General features: G+C 38.1%; 1 protein-coding gene across 1 annotated transcript in view; it reads right to left on the reverse strand.

Annotated features, from left to right (window-relative positions):
* The window catches only part of LOC102218448 (plexin-A2-like), a 96,387-nt gene that overhangs the window by 59,973 nt on the left and 9,129 nt on the right, over positions 1 to 27,285 (reverse strand). The window contains exons 2-4 of the mRNA XM_005802192.2: positions 21,522 to 22,869; positions 17,701 to 17,883; positions 5,789 to 5,923 (exon numbers count right to left, since the gene is read on the reverse strand). Of these exons, the coding sequence (XP_005802249.2) occupies positions 5,789 to 5,923; positions 17,701 to 17,883; positions 21,522 to 22,745 (1,542 nt within the window). The 5' untranslated portion in view covers positions 22,746 to 22,869. The remainder of the gene's footprint in view (positions 1 to 5,788; positions 5,924 to 17,700; positions 17,884 to 21,521; positions 22,870 to 27,285) is intronic.

Raw genomic sequence — 27,285 nt, forward strand, 5'->3', positions numbered from 1 at the left:
AAAATATTTAACATCTATTTAACGTTTGTTTGGAGATTTTTGTTCTTGTAGAAACTAATCATTTAAAGCAAATACAGAACAGAAAATCATCAGGCTGCTTCCTATAAAATAATTGCTGGCAGTGTCATTCACAGCAGAGCTGGAAAAGCACAGCATTACATTTAATTTGTAGCTTTTTGAATGAGAAAAAGTATTATTCACAACATCTGGACCATTTACAAAGTAATGTGTGACCCTATGATCTACAGTTTGCCACCACTTTTCCCTTTTATCCGGATAAACTGAAAGTTTATAAATGAGGCCAGATGAATGTAGAGGCCTTTGGAGCTTTGCAATTCTGAAATCCTATACCCTCAGTCTGCTATGGAAAATCCTTTAAAATAACATATCATGTGTCATGTGTCAACTGAGTATTTCAGGTCATATCAGGACTCCCCATGATGGGAACTGTGTCTCAGATTAAATTAAGTTATTTTAATGCCGAACCTGTAAAGATTGCTTTTCTAACATTTCTAAAAATGAATGTTCTTGTGCACAGCTGTATATTTTTGGAAACGGTGTTAGAAAAACTTGGCTAAAATGTATCAGAGTATGCAAAACTGAAAAACATGCATCATCATCCATAAAAATTAAGACGTTACATTGCAGCAAAATCATCTTGCCTCCATAAAAGCAGAAAGTTTTCACAGCTGGACTGTCATGGCATTCATGCACACGCTGACCTAAAGACAATCAAATATGCTCTCAAGAGGAACAGCTATTTCTCTAGGTTTAATAAGACTTATAAAACCATTCAAGTATTTTTGACATTTAAATATCTAATTAAATAGCATGATAATAGTTGAGGCAACACTCCAAGTATATTTTTGGGTAGGGAATAATATTATAATATCATATGAAGCTCAAAAATTCAGATCTTGTGAAGTATCTCTCCTTCAACACACATGGTAATAAATAAAATGGGTAGCAGTGAAAATGCATTTCAACAAAACGCGACATAGAGAAACACTTTGAGGTACAAGATGTAAATCGCAAGCTTATTTTTGCACAATACATTAAATGTTAAATAAAATTTCCCAGAAGTAATATTCATGCTGTAAGATCAGATGGGGGTTGGCAAAACTGGTAGAAAGGTAAATAATGGAAAACTGAGGTAAAATACCCATCATCATCATCAAGACAACATATAAACTCATACTTTATTTCCTACAGATAAATGCTTGGTTGTGTTTAGATGTGCAGATGGAGAATGGCATGTTGGCTGTTTCCTCTGACAGACTTTGAAAACCTGAAGCTTAGAAAACAAACAACGTGAGCCAGAAATTTAGAACAATCTGTTAATACTTAGTCTCTTCTCCAGGTCCCACTAGCAAAGTTTTTCAGTCTGGTTAGAGCTAGATTCTGCATGTGCATGAATCTTAGGTTTCCTTGTTTTTAATGTCACAATTCAAAAAGAGTATAAACCACTGAAGGAAAACCAAATGAGATAACAACTTTACAAAAACAAGATTGTGTGAAGGAATATGTCTTTTTGTTTAAGGGTGAAGAGCTGAGTTCTGATCTTCATGTTGCTTTAAAAAATCTAGCATATACCACATTACCATATTTAAATTAATCCTGGCAAATGTAATTCAGTTAAAAAGCATCTTTTAAACACCTGCAAAATTGCTTGGAATTGTTGGGCTTATTAAACCAAGATAAGGTCAGCGGCACTGGTCACCAATAAGAGCTTAATGTTTGAAATTAGAATCAGCAGCTCTACAACTTAATTGGCAAAAATGTTCACTTCAGCACAAGCCTTTACCAAAGGGCCTCAAGGTAATAAGTGAGATTACTAATGCTAAAACATTATCAAATAAAAGCAGCAGAAATGAGTCAGGAAAGGACAAAAGAAACTGCCCACAAATTAGGAATGTAAGTAATACCACAAATAATAATAATTTAATTGCAAATACTGCTTTGCTACAGAGCAAGCAACTTTTCGGAAACCACAGCCTAAAAGACAACATATAAAAAAATGAAGCTGAAGAAAGCGTAAGATGAGTGGAGTAGAAGGAAACTTTAGAAGCACAGAAAGAGAAAAAATGAAAATGTCACTGTTAGAGATTTCCTGCCAACTGCACCAATAATCCTGTTATTTTTTCAATTATTCAAACCTAAGGACATTGGAAAAGAAAAAAGGAAACACTTAAAGTGTTTATGTGGCATATTCTTTAATTTGAGACGGAAATTGCAAAATATATATTATATATATACAGTATATTATATGGTCAATCAAACAGAAAGAGGGCCTTATTTAGTCAGGAGATACTGTAACTGAGCTAACTGAACTGCTAATGTCTTGACAATTTAAACACAAATATGAATGTGTAGCTTAATTCAGTATACATTTATTAATAGTACAATTAGAAACAGAAGAATGCAGCATCAGTGTGATAGGTGGTGATTTAACATGAGAAAAAACCCATGAGACTGCCAGGAGACAGACATGTGGCCATGCCCAGATCTAGAGAGGCACAGAATACTGGGATTACATAGCATATGAACACTACAGAGTCATTGTGGTTCACTGTGAAGAACATTAACAACCACAAAGGTAGGTCCCATGTCTGCCTGGAGGAGGAGCTCCTGCCTCAATCTCTATTTTGTAGGCTTTTCACAAATTTCCTACCAGGACAACCCATATTTAACTCCCTCCATCTTTTCATCAACTTAAATAGTGTTCCTGTCTCTACTAAAGATTGCAATGGCGTAATGATACCATCGCATATGGGAAGTTTATGTAAAATCTCGGTTTTTTTTAGATTCATATCCCCCACACAGCTACTTGAGATTGGCAGCAGCAGAAATTTGGAAACAGTTGGTGGAACTGCGTATCTGCTGAGCTTATGATAGGAACTACTTCTCAGTCCAGTGCTCCTAAGAAAGGTTGTAAATGGGATGAGAAGCATTGTTGTGATGACATGCTGGAGGCTGAGTGTCAGAAAGAGCAGGAGCATCTTAAAGAGAAGGTGCTACATTGTGAAGTCAAATTCCGTTTTAAGTTATGTTTGATGTATGTAGCACTTTCATAACAACTGAAGCTAACATACTGTGAAAAAATGTATATCTACTTAGATAATTATTGGCTATTTTATTATAGTCCACTATATGCACTAATACTTATTACTGGTGATGTATTGTGATTATTTTGATGATGGGGACTAATTATTCGCTCATGGTTGACCGCTACAGACAAAACATGTTACTGCAAAATCTAACCCACAAACTCCAGAAAACAGCAAAAATCCTATAAACTGTAAACAAATAAATCTTGGTAAAATATGACAAATAAACCACAGGGACATAAAACTAACCAGGAACGGGACTGGAATGATAGAAACTATCTTCATCTCTTTCTCAATCTGTGAGTTGGAAAACACCAAACTTTGCAAACACTAAGCAAACATAGCAGCTTAATGTGCTGTTATTTTGTTCAGTCAAATTGAAATTGTTATGACTGAGCGTTAGCAATGAAGTTAGGTTTAAATGGAAATTAAGGCAAAAGTCTTTTGAAAATTTTGGAGAATCTAGCCATACAGTGTCTTACCTCACATGAATGTTGGTCAAATAAAATGAACAACATTCATTTCATTTGAAACATAATTCAGACACTTTACACAACTCATCTGGCAGGAAGTGTGCAAAGGTAACACTCAGAGTTAATAAAAAAATAGTATAGAGAAAAAAGAGGGAGGTGGAGAGAAACAAAGATGTGCATGGTGGGGGTTTCAAGGAATGATTTAGCATTTTCATGAGAGGCACTCTGAGGGATTTCCCTGGAAAAAAACTTGCAGCAGCTTTGTGTTTACTCCAAGGCTGAAGGCCTTAGCCATCAGTTCACAGACAGAGGAAGAAAACTCTGTGAGTCATGTGTTTGGATTATAAGCATTACTGTACTAAAGAATGATCAAACTAAAGACACATAGTGAGTGAAAAAAACTAAGACAGCTGTGAAACCTTTTTTCACATCAAACATTGCTCCCAAATGGTCTTTAAGAAAAACACTTATATCCACACATAAATACTGTGATTTGCCTTTATTTTGCCTCACTCTTCATCATCATGCTAACCCTGCGTGTTTCAAACCGAGAGTAGACGGCGAGCCTTATTGTCATTCCACATGAGTTGGCTGATCTCAGCCAAATCTTTATGTGCCTCATTCCTCATTCCTCATCAGGGCTGCATTGTGTGGTTTCCACCAATCTGAAAATCCTTCATAACTGGGATCCACTGAAAATGTGGGAAATCTGTAAGTGAAGCTCTGTCTCTTGGGGGGGATTCCTTACCAGCGCTGCGGGAAAGTCTTTCGGGGAGCGCTCGGGGAAAGATGGAGATGGAGACAAACAGAGGAAGGCTTTACTTTCCTCAAAGCTTGTGAGGGCTACAAAGCCAAAGCTGTTCTAATATTGAGAGAAAAAGCTCGGTCAAGCTGGGATTCTGGTTTCCTGCTTGGTTATTATGCGCCACTGAGGGAGATGTGAGGGGAGAAAGTAGCTGGAAATCTCCTTGAAAGAAGCTCGCATCTCTCCTTGAACAACCAGAGCTCATCAATAAATGATGCTGTGTCTCTTCCAGTCAATCACAAACACAAGAAGTGCCTTGATTTGTTTTAGAAAATGGTGCTCCACACAGTACTGTCTTTATTCTCCCGCCTCCTTCCTTGATGACATTCCTTGTTCCCTTAAACGTCATACTTTTAAAGATAGATGGCTTTTAAAGTTCATTTTCATGCTCTTGAAAAGAGTGAGCCACCCTGTAATAACTGGTGCTGCCGCGATTGCCCCTGCTGGCCTTTGGCTCTCCGTCCTGTGACTCTGCTTCGGTAGATTCCAGCAGAGAGCAGTGATAGGGGCTTTTTCTGGCCACAGTGAAACCTAATCCCATTTCACAGTGGCAGGCCATTGCGCCAAAATAATCACTTGATGGGAGTTGAAAGTGATTACCAATGTTCTCTCTTATCCGCAATGAGTGCAGAGAATACCGTCCAGCAACAACTATTTGCCTCTGTGATGGCGGGCCAAGTGAAGAGCGCAATAGGGGGGCACATTCATCCAGAAAAAAAAACCTTCAGTGGCTTTCCACGGTTTGTGTGTCAGGAGTGCTCACAAAAGATGCACGCACTGTAAGTCGATTCGCTTGGATAAGTAATTAGAGCAATGGTCCATCCCCTCACACACAGCCTACATATTTAACAATCCCTCTGTAGACGTAAATTTGAATTTCCTCTCTGTGTTTTGGCGATAAGCCATGATCATTTGGTTGTATTCCAAAAAATATAATATTCATTAGTCATTTATTGCTGTTTTTGATTTGAAATTGTGTTAGCTGCTAATTTTTAAACTGTAAATACTTGCTCCAGCAGGAATTATTATTTATGCAGAACAAAGCAAACAGCCTTATGTGCAGCATCCTGATAAGTTCAATCCAAGCAAATCCCTCAAAAAGAAGAGTTATTTATTTTTTGTGCCTCAGCTAATGCGTCATTTTATCAGTTTCTCTAACCCAACACCAAGAAAATTTAACAAATAAAAAATAATTTCACATCAAATGAAAGTTTCAGCTCCAAATTTCCATGCTATGCATTCAACGACTCGCTCAAGGGCACATCAGCATGCTGAAGGTTCGCTCTCAAAGTGACTTGAACCCGCAGGCGTCCTTCAGATCTCAGGCTTTCGCCTGTCGCTACATCCCCACCCTGCTCAGCAGCTCTTCTGACAGAAGCTCCAAAATAAGGGCGTTTCCTCACCTGATAGTCAGACATGACATACAGAGAGTTCCTGTCCAGGGAAAAGGCCATGTCCCGTAGGACTGAGCTGCTGTCCTTCATCACAGTCAGCGTCTCATACAGCACTCCTCCCTCCTGAGCGCCGTCCACCCTGATCTAAAGAGACGTCAACAAGCAGAAACAAAGAGATACTATTTATTTTTTATCAGTAAAAAACAAATTTAACCTTTACAATTAACAAGAAAATGAAGATTGCTTTCACTATCGTGAGCAAAAATGTTCACCTACAAGAAAGAAAAGTATAGATCAATGAATTAAGCTTGTCTGTTTATAACATTTTTAACAATTTATACATCAAACTTTTTTCTTTATTCCCAAAGAGGTTCATCCGATCACAGCTGCACAACTGTAAATAAATTATCCTCCAGTGGAGATGTCAAATATAGTAAAAACATAAAAATACAATATAATTTACAATGCTGAGTTTGACCCTTGAAGGGATTTTAAATAAAATTAGAAAAAACCCATATGCAACATAAATTTGATAAAACGACCAGATTTTATACCATTGAGACCATCTATTCCTCAATCACGAGCAAATAGCTAAGTGCATTTTGTCTGAGTATTGGGACCATGTCCCATACATGTGCTGTGCATTTCTCCATCAAATGAGTAGATGATTTACAGAACCCTGGATCTACTCAGGCTGGATTCTTATAGATTAAAAATTATGTTTATCTTTTTATCACCTCTCAAAAACCAAATTAAGAAAATTTCCAAGATGTTTGCCTCCCAGCTTTGCCGCAATTTCCATTGCACTCAAACAGTTCCTTGTGAATTCATGGCTTTTAAACAGAATTTCTTTTGACTGCAAACATAACAGATGCCAAACGGTAAAAGGTTTTCACTTTTCCTTTCCACTTTGACAAACAATGTGTGCTGTTTCAGATAAGCAAAATAATAAGCAGGTGAGCCTTTGTTCAAAGTCTGTCGCTGATGCACACTCTGTCAATAGGCAGCTTATTTTTGTAGAACTACATTTACGTACTAGTTTCTGCATAATGAAAGTGTTTCTGCTTTTCATCTGGTTTCTACTTTTTTCTATGTGCATTTCTTTACAACAGTCCTTAATCTTATTTCCAGAAAAATGCCTGTATTTGCAATCACAAAACCTATGTTTATCTCTCCAGGAATAATGTAAACTGCATCAATATTAATAATAACTTGACACACTAAGTAAAAATCAAAAGTGGGAAAGAGGCAGCAAAGTCGGAATAAAAGCAAACACAGCAAGAAACAACCCTTATTAGCAATGCAAACCCAAGCTGAAGCTCCTTTTAAATTCCATTGAAAGTGGATCATTTGCTGTGTGATGCAATTATAGTAAAGCTGAATTAATTTCCCAATCATAATAATTACAAGAAATGCAAGATCATGAAGACACGGAGTGGAGAATTGTGGAATTGTTCTCAAACGACTACAGCGTGATTATGCCACATCTTCCCAGCATGAGTCTGAGCACGTGGCCTCGGCACCCAAATCAAATTTGACTGCAGATGATTTTGAGCGTTTGCCAGGTCTAGCTAGCACAATATGGCAGAGCCTCAGCATTCTCTCAGTGGGGACAGTCAATCAATACAAACTGATTACATGATTGGATCCCCCAGGCACCAAAACTTCATCAATCAATCACGGCTCCACCTTCCAGGCAGTTGCGCCTCGCCAACAGTCAGCCCAGGCAGCCAGGAGTGAAAAACAGAGGGGGGGATATGTTTGCTAAAAGCTGTGTGTTTTAGATCAGGTGGAAAGGAGGATAGAAATAGAAGTAACGTTAGGACATAGCTTCAGTTTTTCATCCAATACCACCCAGCCGCAATAGTGACAGGACCTTTTTTTTGTTGTTTTTAGATCATGTAGAGGGCACTATCCTTTCAAGATTGTTTGTTGGCTTATTACCATGCATATTTTTGTTGCAAACGATACTTAAAATATAGTACTCTCATTAGAGGTCTTGATTCTCTTTTCCTCTTTGGAATCCCACATACACACAGATTTCAATATGCTTTCCCACACTCTTCTGTTCATAAATAGCACATGAGAATGTAAGCATTTCTGCTGGAAAACAATGTTTAAGTATAAAAAAGGGAAACGCACGCACACACACAAAGAGGACAGATATATTGAGCTTTGTGGCATTTTGGCAGGAATATCATGAGAGTGGCTAAGGGATAGAGATGCTAAAATGAGCTCTGACAAATATTGACCCATCATGACTGATCCGAGCGGTTTGATTTCAGCGCATTCACACATGGTTTTATTATCTGAAACGGGGCTGACCAGGTGGACGCCTTCTGGGAGGACCAGGTCCTCAATCTCTCCTTAAGCCCTACAGCTTTATAATGAGAGTAAGGCGGGTTTAATTAGTTTTATAATGAGCCTGCTTGTTGAAGGTGACACACATAGTTGCCCACGTACACACAAGACAGGAGTTGCGAACAAAAAAATAATTAAAGTAAAGGAACTCACTCTCCTGTTGGTTGCACTCATAAAATTTGTAATTGCAAACTGTAAACATGATGGCTTATTTGGACCACCTTTGGGTGTGCTGTATTATTAAAAGGACAGACCAAACATGAAACAATAAATGTTGGCCAAGTCACTAAGATGTATTAGCTGCATAATAAGTTTTTCACATTTTTGCACCCAGAATCAGCATCTTATTCACTAAGCAAATAGAATAAATTAAATCGTGATAAAATTTGGTATAGTTGTGAGTTACCTGTGTTTGATGGGTCGATTACTCCCACCTGACCAGTTAAAAAAATTATTTTTTCTATAATTAGTAAGTAGACTACTTAGTGTAGTTTTCAGACTTTAAGGATTTATGAGATTAATTGATTTCTAAACATTGAAATAACTTAATATATTTTATTTCTGTTACAACAATATGTGCTGTAATTATTTGGGATATGTTGTCAATGGAAAAAAAATTGCTTTCTTGAACATCATTGGAAACAGGGCTTTGTAGATTTAAAGTTGCAGTAAAGAAGCTCTTTAAGTCTGGGCTTGGACTTCGCTGCATTAAGTGAATCTCAATGTTCAAGTAATCCCAAACATGCTCTATTGGGATCTGGTGACTGTGGAGGCCATTGGATTACAGTAAACCCATTTTCATGCTCAAGAAACCAGCTTGACATGATTTGAGTTTTGTGAAAAGGTGCATCATTCAGCCAGAAGTGGCCACTAGAGGATGAGTGCACCGTGGTTATAAAGGGATAGACATGGTCAGGAACAATGCCCAAATAGATTGTGATGTTTACATTACTTGTAATTGGTTCTAATCGTGCCCAAGTGGTGCCACAGAAATTATCCGCTGCACTGTTGAGCCAACAGCACAAGTCTACAATGTTGACACCAGACAGAATGGTTCAATATTTACAGTTATGTTGTCTATGTCATATTATGACTCGACTATCACAGCTGAAGTTGAGTCTTATCAGACCAGGCAACATTTTTCCAATCTGTTGTTGTCCAATTTTAGAGAGTTTGTGCGAAATCCACTGCTGCCATTTTATCATCTCAAACCAGCCTGCACATTTTCCTCTGACCTCTGACATCTTTAGGGCATTTTTATTAACAAAACTGTTGCTCACTGGATATTTCCCCTTTCCTGACATTTCTCTTTAAATGACATAGATGGCAGTTGATTAAAATCCCACTAAATCAGCAGTTTCCACAAAAGTAATTCCAGATTCAAAATCACTTTTCCTCTTATCTATAAAAATGTTCTCCAGGTGTTTATCTTCAGATCTTATCAAGTGTTCTTCAATGTAAATAGCTGAATAACTATTTGTGATAAAACATTAAAACAGTTGTACCTAATAAACAGCCCAGCTTTTCCGGTCATGTGACAGTCACACCAATCTAAAATAATTCTTAGCTAAACATTTTTTAATATGAAAATACTACTCATCTACCTCAACTACACTGCATAACACAGTGCACAGGGAGCTTTTATTTGAACAGGAGCCTAATGTCCAGATTTTTACTTTCAGAAATCTTCTACTGTAGACTTCCTTGTGCTGTCCCTTCCATATGAAATAAGACTTGTATTGAAACAGTTTTAGTACACACTTATTTGACCTCAGTGTGTCTTTAATTTAATTCCTTTTTCCCAGCATCAAACAGAAAAAAAGGACATATATTTAACTCGAAAATATGTAACCCAACAGCAGCAATATCCGTCCTGCTGCTTAAATTATCTTGCAGGACCTGTGGTGGTTATAAACAACAGTTTGGCTTCCCCAAACAAATATGCAACCTGAGCCTGTGCTTAAGAAAAACAGCCTTCCTTTCTCATGGATGGCTTTGCATCTTAAGCACAGTCTAATCCCACGAGAGCCAAAGAAAACAAGAAATGACTTCTAAGATATGACTTGGCTCGAGTCTGGTTGGCGCTGCCAGACCTTCTATGATGGAGTCGCCTACCAAGACGTCTCTGCAGTGACTGTTTACATATGGGATGGATTATAAACGATGATTTATAAGCTAGGGATGTTTGCATATAAAGGTCTGTCTTTTCTTACCAAAGTTAAAAAACTGTGTAGATGACTTTGTTTATGGGTTAAAGGCAGTTTAAATTCAAGAGACATAGTCCATGTCTTGCATCGCTGGCCAATCTATGTCCAGTTAACCTAAACATATGGATGATGACCTAGGAGGCAAGCAGCAATCTGTTCAATGATTCATTCCCAATCTGCCACGCTGACAAGGTTTCATCTGTCCCTCAAGACCTTTATGTCTGCAATACTTTAAATCGGTCTATGTGCTTTTTTCTACCGTAAATTTCTGTTACTATTCTGAAAATTCATTGGTATGCCTAAATGAAAGATACAAAACATTTGAGCTAAACTAAAAGCTTTTTATGAATATCTAAAGTTTAGCACTACATCTTGTATGGCTTACAGACAAGCTGCAGAATGAAACTACATGCAAGACTAGATCTAAGGAAGATAGATATGGAATGTCAGGAAAGCAGACTTTGGAGCAGACTTCAGAGAGGTCGCTTGCAGGCTTGAATCTCTACGATGACACAGGGCACTCAGGAACATAAGGGTCCAACAACTGTTCACCTTTAAGCTTGAGTGGCTGTGCATATGGTCCGATTGTGGCTGACAGCCCAGGAGAGTGTGCATTGATTAACCCATATATTCATGATGCCTCTGTGAATGCTAATGAAGCATAGCCCAGGACCGAGCTGAGCAGCAGTTAGCATTTAATGACAACAGAGAGCATCGCTGATGTGGAGATCTGTATCATCGGACTCGGCAAAGAGAGAGATATTGATCATTGCTATGAGACATGATGTATTAGTAAAACGTAGCATGTGTGTGTATGTGTGTGTGTGTGAAAGTTTGACTTAAAAAGTTACAGAACCTACAGAAACCTAAATTTCCCTCCACCCTGGCCTTCAGCTGCATGGCAAGCCTCCAATCGTCATTTTACTGTTTTTGCAACTTGACCACAGTCTCCTCTCCATCTGTGCATATCCACTTCTTTTCTATCTCCTTCAGGACATGATTTCCTGCTTTCTGTTTCCTCTCCTCCTCCATGCTGCACGCTATCCCTGAAATCATTCCCATTGTTTGTCCGGTTCCCATGGCCCACCAACAAAAGCAGTGGGAGGGGGACAGTGGAACAATTCATGGCACCCGTATGGTCTTCATTTTCCTTACCGCAGTGCCGTCACAGTTCTCTTGTGTATTTTCATTTGTGTGAGCAAACAGTAGAAAGAAAAGCAAGAGAAGGAAAAAAGGAGGACAAAGAGTTGGAGGGGAAAAGATGGAGCAGCTCAATTAAAGTCGGTCATGAAAAGCAGAAAGATGGACACCTCCCTGTGTTATCACAAAATTGCCTCTCTTAATACCTTTTACAATTTCAGCTGCACTAAGACATCCAATGACAATCCACTCTGCAGAGTTTTACCCTCAGGTCCAGCTCATGCAGTTATGAAAATCCTTTCAGTTTAGCCTCAAACACACCTACTCTTTCCTTGCTTTGAAAGCCCATTCTAGTGATTTCAATCATCGAATCAAATCTCCCCTTCCCAGACCACGCCATTACAAACCGTGACTTTGAAAAGTTCAAGTTATTTAGCAGTGCACCAGAGAATTTCCCCACCCGCTTAACGCTCTCAATAAGCCATAATAAAGGCACTATTTGCACATGAGAGAATTTGACCAAGGCTTTATTTGCCATAAGCTTAACATTTCCAGTCATTTCAAAGCAAATATGGTAGCCGAGTTGCTAGAGCCACAGAGATAAGACGGTGGGAGGTTTATATATTGTTCAACACTGCTTCTTCCTTCGTGATAGCTTTCTTCTAATTTTATGTGCAAAGACTAAGTACTTACTAACCTGTGACTCTAAGAGTAACTTTACTCAAATAGTCTTGAGGCATGTATTTATGAAATTTGGTGTTGTCTTTTTGTTTATTATAAACACCAGCAGCTATGACATCATTGTTGTGCTCCTTAACTCTGATGCACTTAAAACCTTGTAATTATTGCTAAAAGCAGGGACCATTTTGGCCCAAATTGCACAATATTTAAAAGCACTCCCCGTGTCAGAGGAGCATCCTCTTCCAGTGTGGTATTGTAGTTCTTCAGAGCACAACAGAGCTCTGCAGAAAATCAATTCTACTCAGCAAATGTAATGTGTTTGAAGCTGCCACAGGGCTTGTTTGTTTAAACCTGCCACAGGGCTTTCAACAAAAATGCATAATGTCATCATAGTGTGTCTGCTGCTTATTTGCATGAGGGAAAAAAGCTTAATATCCTACATACAAATACAGTAGTAGGATGTATGACATTAAGTAATTAGAAATTTATGCAACATAGATGTGTTAGTGGGATGGTGTAGAAGCTGAACAATGCTTGGTTCAAAAATACTTGACATTTCATTTATTTGACATCAACTTAATGTAAGTTCCTTTCTGTGACTTCAGAAATTACCCAAACACATATAGCAGTGGAATAATTTGGCATAATGCCCTGCTTTACAGAGGAATCTGATCTGTTTGCAGCCAAACATATATGACTAACTCAATCTCTTCATTTTCATGTTTTAGTTACTTTCATAACATGGAGGCTCTTGCGAGATAACACATATTACATCGTAATATGTGTTATCTCACTTTAAAACCCATACATTACACATTACACTTTTATCAGGGAGTTTACTATTGAACCAAATGTCCAGTTTTGTGAAAAATGATCTACCCTCGTGTGCTTTATCAAGAGCAGATATGGCAGTTCCAAAAGCATATTGTCACATAAGTTGTTGTTTTTTAACCGTAAATGAATGCCACAATACTGCATTCAGATGTGCATCAGTATTGCAATAAATTAACAACTTGAAGTCACACAATTGAATAAGGTGCTCACGTTGGGTTTTTCCTATGATGTGGAAATGTGGTACTGAATGCATTCATCCTACTGAAATCCATTTAAATACACAACAGTGGAAAATAATTACTTTTTACCTTATTAGTGCATGCAAGCTGCAAAAGCTCCTTCTGTTTTCAACCCAGAGTTACCCAGTAGGATAAAACTACTCAGTTTAAATGAACCACCTGAGGCTACAAAGCGGTGTCACATGATGATAGAAATGTCCTGTTTTATCAGAAACATGAGCAGTCTAATCAGGAGCTGCCAATGAGTGCATCCATATGCTGCACCAACCTCAGTCGGTAAGTCTGTGGGTTGTCCTTGTGACCTTTCACCCTGCCGACACCTTTGCAGTGACAGACCTGACCTTTGCTACTAACATGATCTGCTGATGGCATTTATAGTCATGCCCCATTTCCACTGAACCTGTCCATTTGGGTGTGATGGAATAGAATTGGAGAAGTGACCCTGTGCTCCATGGAGGCTCTTGGGAGTTTGAGATCATAGCTGCTCATTCAGTCTGTGTAATGACTGTAACTCTGGCCTTTAAGCTCTGGACTCAACTACAGACATGATGGATGCCTTGCTCTGCTCACTTACCGGTCTCTTTGAGAGTTCATAGTAAGTCAAGATTTTTTTTTTGCACTAACTATTTTTCTGCTTCAATTTTTTGTCACATTACATTTTTTCTCTGTCTTTCTTCTTTGGTATTTGTTGTTTCTCTTCTTTTCCCTTGGCCATTAGACTGACTTTGCCTTACACTTCCTCGTCTCTCCTTCTCTTCCTTTCCCACTGTCAGGCTATCTTGTCTTATTCCCCAATGGCTCATCAAAAGAAAGAGCTGCAGTGATGCTATCTGTGCCCCTAGTCTGGACCTGTGTGTGTGTGTGCTTCTTGTGTGTCAGACAGATTGCTTCTCATAAGACTGAAACCCCCAGGCTAATGTCACAACAGTCCTCTCACACATTTCCTAAGTCAGCTGCATGCAGTTCCTCTGTGCAATAAGCAGGGCCCAGCATCCTTTAAAGTTAGTACCGATGCAAAACTGACTCTTATAGAAGCTTGACCGTAATAAAGTCAAACAGGATGCACTTGGAATGACCATGGTGGACAATGAGCTGAATCAGCTTTATCAGCCTCATGGAGAGAGCTCATCAACTTCACGATAGTTTGATGGCCTTGCTTCGTTTGCTTGCCTCATATTATTGAATCAATGAATGTGAATGAGTTTCAAACTCACCATAAGAGTTTGTGTAGAAATAAATGTCTCCAGGCGTTGAGACTATGCGTACTGATTTTAGCATTTAAGAACACAGTCACATCAACCTTGTTTATTCTGTTTCCGGCTGGAAAGTCTGGTTCGTTTGGGGAGGAGTGAAACTCTGAGTCGGACAAAAGCAAACTCTGGTCCGCCTACAAACCTCGGTCGTGTAAAGGTGGTAGAGACATATCGCAGAAAACTTTAAGCTATAATTTATGCAAGTGGTGGTTCTACAAAGTACTGACTCAGATTTCAGATTTTTATTTGAAAAAAAATAATATCGAAACCAAATATAATTTTCTCCTCCATTTTAAGTTAGCATTGTAACATGACAAAACATAAAAAAGTTTAAGGGGTTATAGTACTTTTACAAAGAGCATTTCTACTTTATAACACAGCATGTCTCAAAAAATAATTTGGGGTCATTAGCTGAGGTCTGCAACAAAGAAATAAAATGGGTTTTAAGTAATAAAAAAGAAGTGCTCATTACTCCTCTGAGCTTTGCCGCAGATTTATTCTTTCACACCTTTGATGAAGTGAAAAATAAAGTTGAAAGAAAGAAGAAAACACTTTTAACTCATTGCATTTTCATTAAGAACAGCAAGTTGTCTCCACACCTGCCTGTAGCTATGTATTTAAATGTATAGGAAGACATTAGAAATAATGTTTTAAATCTCAGAAGTGGTAAATGCAGTCATTTTTAATGATAAATCCTGAAAGAAAATAATTTTACAAATGTTTTTACAGGTGCCTAATGACCTCTTACATTTAATTAAAAGAAAGGAATAAATGAACATTTATGCACTTTGGATTTGGCTCAAGTGGCCATACACAGAGATTTACATCAATTTGTCACTGTCTGAAGGATGCAAAAACATATCTGAATTGTCTGGTAGCAGCATCTTTGTGCAAATGAATAATGTCCCAACATAATCATCGTGATGTTCTTGACATATCCAGTTATGCTAAATAGATCATAATTAAGAGGATTATTGCATTAATTACAGTTAATGGATTAAGAATCATGTGACATCAGGAGAATGTGAGATACAAATGAGGCAACAGATGTGTCAGTGTGATGAGCATTTCTATATTAACTGAAAAATATTTCTAATGTTTAATACAGCAATTTTTAAATTGAGTCACAGCAGAGGCATTTTCAATTAATTTTAAGTATCAAAGTATACACATTTGTTAACTTGTTAAGGTATTATTGTTTAGAAGATTAAGATGAAATATTACACCTCATTCTTTTGGGGTTTTTTTTAAGAGATAATTTGATTATAAAAGTCTGAAGAGTAGACCTTTATGAGGCTGAGAAGGTTTAATACAAAGAATAAATCATTCTCTCAAAACAAGATGTGTCAGGATCTGTGTTTTTCTGCATATTTATTTAGAGTTTTCTGTGTCCCTGAGTCTTCGTGTTGTCCTGTCTTCTCCTTGATTGTTTCCCAGGTGTGCCTCGTTTCTGTGATTACCCTCCCGTGTATTTAGTGCCACCTGTGTCTCAGCGTCTCTATTGGGTCCTTGTCAATGTGTGTAGTCCATGTGTGTAGCCTGTTGCTACCAGTGCTGAGCCCTAGCCTTCTGCTCTACTGTGCTGCCAGATTTTGTGGACTTTTGGAATTATTTAAGTCTATTTTCATCATTAAACTTCCATCATTCATCTCATCTGGGTCTGCTGCGTCTCCCTCACCGCTTCCACCACAACAGTTCATGACAAGATGTGTAAATTTAGTATTTTTGTACCGTTCCTTTCATGGTCTGTCTCTTACACATCAATAAACTTTATGAAAGTGCACTGCTAAGTCACTGAAGTGTTCCTTTAATCTCAAAGCATCACAGCTATGTTGTCACTGTCTCAGATTGATGGCTAAAACTTTTTATTTTGTCTGTTTGTACAGTAGCATGCTAAAGTTAAAGAGTGAACAATCAAGCATTCTCCAGATATTTTTGGGCTCACAATTTGGTTCACTTGACCACTTGCCTGTCAGCTTTTAGTACCATGTTCCCAGTGATTACATGGAAAGATCAAGGTTTTATTGTTTAAACAAATAACTTGTTTGATACTCTGAGTAGAAAAAAGTTAGAAGTAGACAGCTGTACCTTTTCATGTAGATGACTTATTTAATACAAAATAATTGCAAGGGATCAAAAGGGATCAAAAGATTAGAAAAAAAGTCTTAGTGATTTGCTTGTTGAAAGTTTTTCAAAAGTACTAAGAAAAAGTAAGACTTTTGGGAACAACTAAGAACATAAAGTGATGCTTCAGTGTGACACCGGTAGATAAATGAAACAATAAAAGTGCAAAACATGAGACAAAAAATTCAAACGATAGCTTCAATAGCCAAAAATATCAAAACTTACAACTGAGTTTATTAAAAGTTTCAAGGTAAAAGTTTCCTAATGATCATGGCAATTCTTCAAAGAAATAACACCCAGTGAAACCGGCGAGTGTTTTAGAACCATTACACATGGAAGAAAAAGCAATTATCGACTGAACATAAGAGGTATTGTTAGCACCTTTTAGAAATCAGGTTAAATGTTTTTATTTCTTCAAATTTTCAAAGAACTATGCTCACTTTGCTTCATAAACTTGAAGATACGAGTTCATTCACCTCTCTGCCTTTCTCTCTGTCCCTTTTTTCAGTTATAAAATAATTCTTTTAAATCCTTTTACTTACTATTATTTATGCTTTTTAAACCAATCAAGTTGGCTCACATTGAAAAATGCTGTTGTGACCCAGTAAGTGTTAAACAACACGGGACAGGATTCATTTTAAAAAAACAGTTAAAGGTGTTTTGTGTGCATTTCTTTGTTGTGCCTTTTTCATTATGTATTTAATCTATTTTGTTTTGTTAACTTGCACTCTTTTACTTACCCTCCTGAAAGAAGAAATTATAAATAAATGACATTAATGATAATCTATTTCAAATTTCCTAACTGAGATTTATAGAATAAAATACGTCAAACTTGTTTTTTTGGAGGAAACAAATCATCCCTATACTGTCACTTCATCAGCCCAAGAAAATATTTTCTCCTCCATTTGTGTCTGCCTGATGAAAAAAACTTTAATACCTGTTTAGCTACAGTCAACATTATTGAATGAAATACAGAATAGACATAAAGAAATCTATCCTAAGCAAACATAAATAATCCTCACAGGTGTAATACTATAACTATGCTTGACAGTAAGTATTTATTGACTTATGACTGCTCTCACCTTTTTCAGGCGTCCGCTCCTTGTGCCCAGAAAGACCACATTGTGTCCGTTGTAGATATAGGAAGTGACAGAGGTCAGCCTGTCCCGTCTCTCAGTGAACACTGTCTGACCAGACACCAGCTGAGAGCCACCCAGGGGTTGGTTGATATCCAGGCCACAGAAGTGATCATCAATGGGAACAGGCTGCAGGGAGACAACCAGAATGTCAGGGTGAGTATAAGAAAACCATAAATAAAATAAAAGACAGACGAGAGCAGCATTTTTAAAGGCGTGGCATGGAGAAAAACATTCAGGAGGGGAATGTAGGGAAGAACATAAATGTTACTGAGGAGAAGAGATTTAATAAAGGAGCTAGAGATAGTTACAGAGGGAGAAGACTATTTGTGAAATACTGAGCTCAGCGTAGACACGTGAATATAGGATGTAAATTCAAACTGATGTATGGTAAGCCTAACAAGCATTAAGTACACCATTTTCAGGGTTAAAAATGTTACATCAAAAGGGTATGGGCTGCCGGGCTTTTTAACAAGCCTTGGAGCCAGCAGATTCATGGAGCAGACTTAATAGCTTATGGCAAACAGAAGAAAACAGTGCATTTTGTGCCTGTTTCTGTGATTTTCAGATTGCTTGATCTGACATCACACAAACACATAGCACAAGAGATGTCGAGTTTTGATTAAGCATCAAAGAGAGCCTGAACGCTCAGCAGTCCTTCCAGATCTTCTAACATGCACCTCAAGCCTTCGCTAATTGTCTGTCACTTAGTGTAAAAGACACCTTTTAAGCCTGCTAATTTCTTATTTCACATCTTCTACTTCTTCATGCTCATGTTAGGCCATCATGCGATTTTTTTGTCTTTCATCAGATCATGTGTCTGAGTTTTACTAAATTTGATTTTTGCAGCAAGTTCAGCATAAATAAACCTGATGTCTTGCCCCATCCAACTAATTTCTCTTCTGACCTCCATTTTGAAAAACATAAATGCATTTTAAAAACCATTTCTTCTTCTGATCTAAAATATTGAGCTTATGACTGTTTCTATCTAAAGGATAGCATATAGCTATCAGTTTTGGTGTAATACAAATGAAATCAACAAGAGACAAATTAATTAAACCATAAATTATCAATTTATCCATCAATCTATCATGTTTTATACATTTTAGATTGGGTTTTGGGGGAGAGATGACTATATTCCCCTGTCCAGCAACATTACAGCTTACTCTGGGGATCCTAAGGTGTTTTCAGGCCTGAAGGGATTTATAGTCTCTCCATTCTGTGTTCTGGGTCTTTCCCAGGGGATCCTCCCAGTAGGATGAACCAATAAAACCTTTGAATGGAGGCATCCGAAGTCATCCCAATCTAATGCTTGAACTACATCAACCAGCAGAGCAGCAGCAGCCGCTCGACACCCATTTTCCCCAGACAACGGAGCTCCATACTATATCTATGCGACTAATTCTGGACACCCTTTATCGGAATCTCAGTCCAGTAACTATGCTGGATCATGCTTTTTCAGTCATGATCCACATTTCATGGCCATAGCTGAGAGCTGGAGAATGAACAGACTGGGAATTTGAGAGCTTTGCTTTTTGGCTCAACTATTCACCACAACAGACTGGATTAACTGCCCCATTATGGGAGACAAGGCCTGAATCTCTGTGTCCATCTCCCGCTCCATCCTGCTGTTAGCCTACTTGTCAATGAAACACCAAGATAGTTTGAATACTGCTGAAATGTTATTGTTTTAGCATAGCAAACAATAGTTTTAAGTTTTGATATGCTCTCTCTGTCCAATAGTTTTTATCTAATGGGGTCAATTAGAAATGCATGAGGAAATTGACCCGTGACTAGAATAGGATGATTTTATCTTTAACTTTATTAATGTTCAGCTAATTAGAAACCAAAATTATATTTTCTTCAATCAGCGTAAGCGGAATCAGTTCATATTAACAAGAATGCCCTTCAGTGTTTAGGATGTTACTGAAGGAATACCTGGTTACATATTTTGTATGTCAATAAAGTGTTTGAAAGTAGAATGTAGAAGGCATGAAGAGAGATAAATGTTTTTTATTTTTGTTTTTTTGTTTGTATTGATATATATTAATTCAAGCTGCTACACAGGAAGGAAGATGCATGCAAATAACAAGAAAGCACCACAGTTGCTTTGTCCTATCAATTTGAAGAGTCTAGTTGCTGGAATAGAAAAGTCAGCAATATTTTTGTAGAACTCTCACAGTTAAGATGAGGGTCTATTTACACTGTAGAAAATACACAGAGATTATTGATTAGTAGGGCTTGGCTAATTTTAACTATGCCAACCATACTAACTAGTAACTAAAAACAGTTTTCCAACAAAACTGTCAGTAGAAAACAGCTGTGAATTATTTTTGAAATTATCTTGTGGCCAACAAACAAATTGGATATCTTGGGATAAGGTGCCCTTCTACATTTTTAGATATTCAAGAAAAGATGAAACAAGCTAGCTACATTCAGTATAAGAAAAAAATTTAATTGCATGTTGTCAGTCTTTCTGGTTTAGTTTTACTCTATGTATAGATACCTTCATTCCATACCTTCATTTCATAATAGATATTTGCAGATTTTCACCAATCCAACAAACTGCTGAAACATTTGGCTGTTTTTTTTTTTTTTTTTTTTTTTACTTATCTCCCATTTTGCAATAAACATCTTCTTGTTACTCCAGTTGAGCTTTCAAAGTACAGCAAGAAATGTAAGATCATTTATGGTTATTAGAGAGAAAACAAACTGCTGAAGCTGGCATTGGCTGCTCAGAGCTTTACAAAATCAGTAATCAGAAATCTTTGATTGGTACATGTCAAAAATGGGTCTACGGCATGCATTCTTAAATTCCCTTTGCATTGTACTGCCTTAAAGAAATTCCTAAATTTTTATCAACCACTTAACTAAAAGGTTTTAAAACTGTTGCTTTTGTATCTCCTTACTGGTCTGGAAGAAAATTACAATACTCTTGTTTTTTCCAAGTATGTGTGTTAATGATTGCTTTTGATATCAGTACTGGCATTCAATTCATTCTGCAAGTCTAGTTTCACTTTAATGTTCATCGATTTTGATAATTAATCATGTGTTCAAAAAACAGCAGCATCCAATCGTTTCTTCGTAAAAGTCCAATTATGATACAAAGAGTGTCTTGCTTCACAGTGGGAAATTATTGTTGAATTACAACATATCACTTTTCCCTATCAGTAGCTTTTCTGAATAACATCACATCTTATTTAGACACACTGGAATTAATGTTTGAGTTATGAATCATCAGAGCAATTCATGTGACGGATTTTAATGTGTTTTATGGTTCACTTTCAGCTTATTTCCATGAGAGGCACTCATTATGCAGAATTCCAGCTTTCACAAAGACTCAGACTTGGGCATTTACAAGAAAGGCCTTTTTCTCAAGATCAAGAACAGGTCTCGAAGGGCTCAAGTATTGCTGACAGTGACAAGAGCAGGAGGAAGAAAATTAGGGAGAGAAAGGCAAAAAGAGAGGTGGAAAAGGAGGTGGGAATCAATGTTCAATCCCCTGAATGAAATCAAAGCTCTATACAAAACTCCCCTGATTAGCATTGTGGAATTTATCTCCCCAAGCTATACTACTATAATAGGATTCTCAGACCTGAATGCTTTCTTTAGCACAGACCAGACTGACTGCCTGTTAGCTGTTAAAGTTACAATCATAGTTATGGTACATCTTTTGTTAAGTCTGAGCATTTTTCTTCACACCTGCTGAGTTTACGTGGCTGATCTAAAGATACGTGTGATATGAGGTCTCTCTATTGTCCACTCACCGCCTTTGTGCACTGTACGTCCTTTCCCAGCAACCAGTGCAGCTCCAGGTTCCCCTCTCCCTGGTAGCAGGACTGCAGTCGCTCCTTAATGCGCATGTTGATGTCTTGGATAGTGAAGATGCAAAGAGCAGAATGATCTGAAGGATCATGGTACTGCTTTTGTCCTTTAGAGAACACAGCAAAGAGGACATCCTCCTGGGCACTGATGTTGAGTGACTTAGCCAGCACCCTGCCGGCCTTAGAGAGGTAAGCAGCCTGCAGCAGACGGTACTCCTCACCTCTGTGCACGCACCCCACAGGAAGAGAGACATATGAATGGAACTTCTTGTCACCTTTGCAGAGGCGGATGATTCGAGATGTGTAAAACAGGTCACCAGGTGAGCCGCCTGCAGGCATCCCATTTTCTGGAGTCTCTGGCTGGACGGTCATGAAGTAGACAAAGCTTCCGCTGGAGAAGCCATAGATGTAGTAGATGTCAAAGTGCGGAACAAGAGCCAACGTGTCAGAAGGGATTTTAATTAGAGATGAAACAAAATCAGTGTGAAGCTCATAGTCCAGCATGGCAGAGGACTCTGGGTCGCGAGGAAGCTTACGGCTGGAAATAGTTGGAAAGTAATCCTGTTTGCCGCCAACAGCAGTGCCAATGTACAGAGTAGCATCCTGTCCCTGGGAAGGAACGACAACCCCATACATTGTTCCTGTCTGGTTGTCGCTGGACAGATAATGTTCTTTCTTGTGCGTGGGCTCTACAAGAATAAATAAATCGTCTAGCCTCATCAGCTTGCAGATACCCTGATAGAGACTACCACAGGCCAGCAGCCGGTTGTGAGAGTAGTCGATGAGCAGCAGTTTGTTGACATTGTCCATAGAGGCCAAAGGCTCAGAACAGGGCTGAACTATCAGGGGAGGATAACATGCTTTATTATCATATTCTGGGCCTGTGTCATGAGATACCAAAAGTGTGAGATTAGCGGACAACTTGTAGATCCGGTTGATCGCTCCAATGTACAGAGTCCCAGTGGACTGGTGCACTGTCAGATGGTTCAACGACCATTCCCTCTTCTCAGACTGGAAGGTGTTCATTGTCTGTCCAAGAGTCGTCTTTTGATTCAAAAAGACTAGAGTCAATAGACAGAGGGCCAGAGGCCATGACATAACCTTTGGAGGGTGGTGACCTTTCGTAAGGCTGTTGTAAGTCCATCCTTTATCTGAGCATGTCCCCATCCCCACAGGGCTCCACTGAATGCCTGGCTGAGATAAATGGGGTTGCGTACCAGCAAATGTGAGAATTAGACTGCGGAAAATTGAGCTCAGAAGTGGCCTTGTCTTAAGGAATCTTTACATCATTCTGAAACAGAAAAGAAGAGAGAATTACTTGTAAATATAAAAAATCATTGATTCTTTCAAGTGAGAAAATTTTGTTTTCAATATATCATTAGGCACTTCACATCAAGACCTAGAAATGGATCAGCTTGTGTTTTCCTTTATCTCTGCTTAGTCAGATGCAAGAAAAATCAAAGAAACAAGTAATCATGTGTTCTAACTGTCTTCCCATATTTACTGAACAGCGAGACGGTCTAATATTCTCTCTTTCAACAAGGATTCTCATTATACTCACTGCTTTGTAAGACAACACAAGCCAGGCTGCCATTCGCCACTCAGACAAAGCGATGACACAATATAACTGTGCATTTCTGTTTGGGTGGCTAATTAAATGATCTGAATGCATTAATTAGGCCTCCATATTTTGGGCTCCATGTTTTCCCTTCTCCCCCATCTTGTTCATTTAAATGGTTGAATCCAGGAGGAATTAATCACTCTCCATTGCGGCTGATTCCTAAATTAAACAGGCTTTTTCCAGGGATGGCAGGGAGTCATTAGAGATTCGGGGCCAGCCAGCATCAACCTATACACTTCTCTGTTTAATTTCATTACCATATTTTATGTGGGTATTTCCCCAGAAAAAACAATGTCTGGCAAACATATGATTGACTCAAAGAAGGTTTACATTACATATGTGAATGCTTGGTTTAATTCACATATTAATTTATTTAGGAAGTTTCTTTTTGTCTCTGTTATTCAGTCAGTTGAAGATGTTTCTGGTGAAGATTAGATAATTTATCATCAAAATGTGTTTTTTAATCTCAAGATGTTTTGTGAAAGAGATGCAAACATCCATCAGTAGAAATTATGGAATCTTTATTCCTGGTAATTATTGAGTCATTTATTTATTTATTTTTCTTCTCAACATTCAGGGATTTCACAACTTTGCCCCTACTTCAGTCTTTCTCAAACTATTCTATAAGTACAACTGTGCTATAGTTGATGACAATTAATCAGCAGCAAGTGTAGGTGTGGGAGACTTGTAATTATGCAGTGTCAATGTAGAATAACAATTTAGTTTATTGTTTCTCTTTTCTTTTTTTATTTAATTTGTTCATCCATCCTTTGCATGGGGAAATCTTTGTATTTACTAATTTGGTACTTGTTACAAAACAGAGAGGGAACCACTGTTTCACTTTATCTCGAGAAAAAGAAATACAATCAATTGCAAAATATTTTCACTTTTTTTCTGTAAAACTTTTGCTTGAAATAAACAAAAATGATGTCAAAACAAGTTTTTGACATCAGCTTCTTTCTGGTTGCATGCCACTATATGATTACACTTCTCTTTGAGTTAATTTGAAATAATTTGCTCAGAAATACACAAATGCATACATAAATTCTACCACCAATTGGTTGAATTCATGTTATGAACAACTCTTTTATCAACCTCTGAGCTTCTTGGTCTTGCTTGAAGGCAGATTTTACAAAGAAACGTCTTTACATTAAGACCCTCTCGTCACATGATATGCCAGCTGTGCTCCACGAGAAGCTTCTCCAACCCAGAGCTGAAAGACTTTCCTAACTTTACTTTGCATAACCCCTGCAGAAATACATGAAAACTTTTCAACTGCTTTTCTGTTTAAAAACCTGTACATTTCCAGCCAAACGCTAGAAGACTTAATCTCAAACCCAACTGTTTTTTTGGCCGGTGCTAACCTAAACAGAGTGTTGTCACAGTTAGACTTATAAGTAAAGGTTAAATGAAGACAGCCATGTCAGATCCTAATATGGGGGTCTTGATGCGTTGGGGGCTCTCCATTAGCTGACTAACAGGATGTCCAGCTGAGTTGAGCTGGAGCCAGGGAAGGAGCGGATGGACTGTTACTGAGTAGGCTGGGCTGAATTAAGCTCCACTCCAGCATCTTCTGTCCATCTGTCCTCACAAAGCTCACGCAGCAGGACAAGTCACTCAAGTGCCTCGACCTACTCTGCTCAATTTGGCAGCCTCAGTATGAGCAACCCCACCGGTAATTGGCTACTGAAGAGTAATATCTGTCACACCTTTTACTGAAGCATTTATATTTGAAGACAGTGTTAGCTTTACCATATGACATTTACACAGACTTAACTGAATCAATTTTTATTTCTAAAATAACAGAAGGAATTTCTTGCTTTTTTTCTATTTCCATTGACTGGACATTAAATTTTGAGTTTGCTTTGATTATTTCTCTAGGCGCTGAGATTTGGAAGAACATCTTGGCTCTCAAAATTACATTTTATCTGTTTTGGTCAAAACGTCATCCAGAAAATTCCAACCAAAAAACCCTCAAATCATCAGCTTTGAAGGCCGATAAGTCTCTCTCTGCAGTGTTCTAATTTATCTTTTAATTCTAACATTTTATTGCAGGATATATTTTTGAATATTTTTCAAAAGCAAGTGTGTATTTCTGCTGTCTTTGGTGATGATTTTTAAACAAGCTGAAAGCCCAAAGTGTTGGTCAAACAAAGGCCTTTGGTTCATGGTGAAATTCCTTTTTCTGAATCTGCCACAACAGAATGCCATACAGTGCTGTAAAAAGCCTTTTGAAAATTAGATCATAAAAATCTGACTGAACCCTGGGTGCTTGCTCTTGAGCTACTATAAAATAAAACAGCTGAATGCTTTTTTTGTCTGCCTGAGTCATCCCTGCTTAGCGGTGTCAATGAAGAACCTATTGATTTAAATGTTTTTTCAAATAAATTTCCAATACAGATCTTTTTTTTGTGATTTACACTTTGAACTTCTGCAAGGTTTCCAGAACTTTCATTTACTTAGCTTGAAATAATAAATAGGCGTATGCTCTTGAGATCTGACAGTAAATAGCAGATTAACTGATATTTGCAGAGCGAGGTTTGAGTCTGGTGTGACCTTAAACAGTCGACACCTGCAGTGCCTTCCCGAGGTTAATTTAGTGTTGAGAATCTACCTCTCAAATCCTCCGAGGTGTTACAAAACAGGGGCAAAAACTGGAGCAAAAGTGGCCAGGCATGCAGGGGAGCGGCAGCCTCATCATTTCATCCATTTCTGTTCTCCTGGCTTTGGTCACGTCTGAGGCGTGCAGTCATGCTGCTCAGTGTTTACCCTGGATTATGGAGACAGCTCTTCGCCCTGCGCAGTCCTCCCTGCTGAATTCTCCGCCTCACCACTCACAGACACGCTCCGGTCCAGACGTGACTCATGAACACACATGCAAACACACAATTGGAGGAACATGGGTTTGCCAAGGCCTCTGGGGGGGATGCGGGCTCCCGATGGTCACCAATCACAATGCACAAGAGTGAGAAGCCATGCTCTTGTTCACCATAAACATAACTCTTTGACCTGGATCAAGATGAGTGGAACTGAGTCTATCACTTAGACCAGCTTTTAAAGCATTGAATGCTATAACAAAGTCTTTAGCTCAGTGTTAGATATGTTTTACTTGTTCTCAGAGTCACTTATTAGTTTATAGTTAGCATTATTTTAATTTTGGTTCCTTCAAATGGAAAAAAGGGGGCTTCTTTCATTCACAATTTTCATTACAATTTTTGCAAAGAAGTTGTGGATTTGTAGGAACAAATCTCTTTATCATTTCTCAAATATCTGATTTAGCACAAACAGCATTCACCTCAAGTTTGCCTTGTTGTTTCTTCTGGCTGCACATTTGTGTGAGATCGTGAGCGCCGCCGGCAGACTGTGCCGCGATCCTTCTAAAGGTCAGAAGCTGGATCTCTGCTCTCACACTTAGTCAACAATGGGATTCATTGTCACTCGCATCAGAGGTGATAACATTTTTTTTGCTGTTCTTGTTGCTGTTGTTGTTACACTGGCCTAGATTTATAAGGCTGCACAAAGGCAATAACAGTATAAGACCACGGGGGCGGAAAACTGTCTGAATTACAGTAGTCATAACAACTTCTGCCCTCATGATTATAATCAGGCTGTGCTGAGACATGCGTGGTTCCTAAGTCTCTAAGTTTGTGGAGAAAAAAAAAGCTTAAAATAAAGTTTCCTCCAACAAATCATCTTAGATTTCAAGAAAAGAAATCAGTAGAAGTATTTATAAACAGAATTCACACCTAAAGCATGGAAACTGACGATAGGACGGTGCTGGTTACATTGCACCTAAATGCTATATTGTACCTTTATAGCTTTGGAGCTACATTTCATACAAACCATGTGTCTATTGAAATTACAATTCTATCATCGTATATAATCTACTTCATGGCTGTCAAAATGTTGGTGTTTCATTACAATTAAAACACTGAAGAAAAATGCTCACCTTTGTATCAAAATTAAGATAATTATCAAAATACATCAAAATGTTAAACATGCCTGACAGTATGAGAAAGTTATCTGTTTAACTTGTTATTGGCCCTATTTCTGTTTCATTCCCTTGCAGGTGCAAATGAATACCAG

This window comes from Xiphophorus maculatus, chromosome 20 (genome assembly GCF_002775205.1).
Source record: "Xiphophorus maculatus strain JP 163 A chromosome 20, X_maculatus-5.0-male, whole genome shotgun sequence".
Classification (NCBI taxonomy): Eukaryota; Metazoa; Chordata; class Actinopteri; order Cyprinodontiformes; family Poeciliidae; genus Xiphophorus; species Xiphophorus maculatus.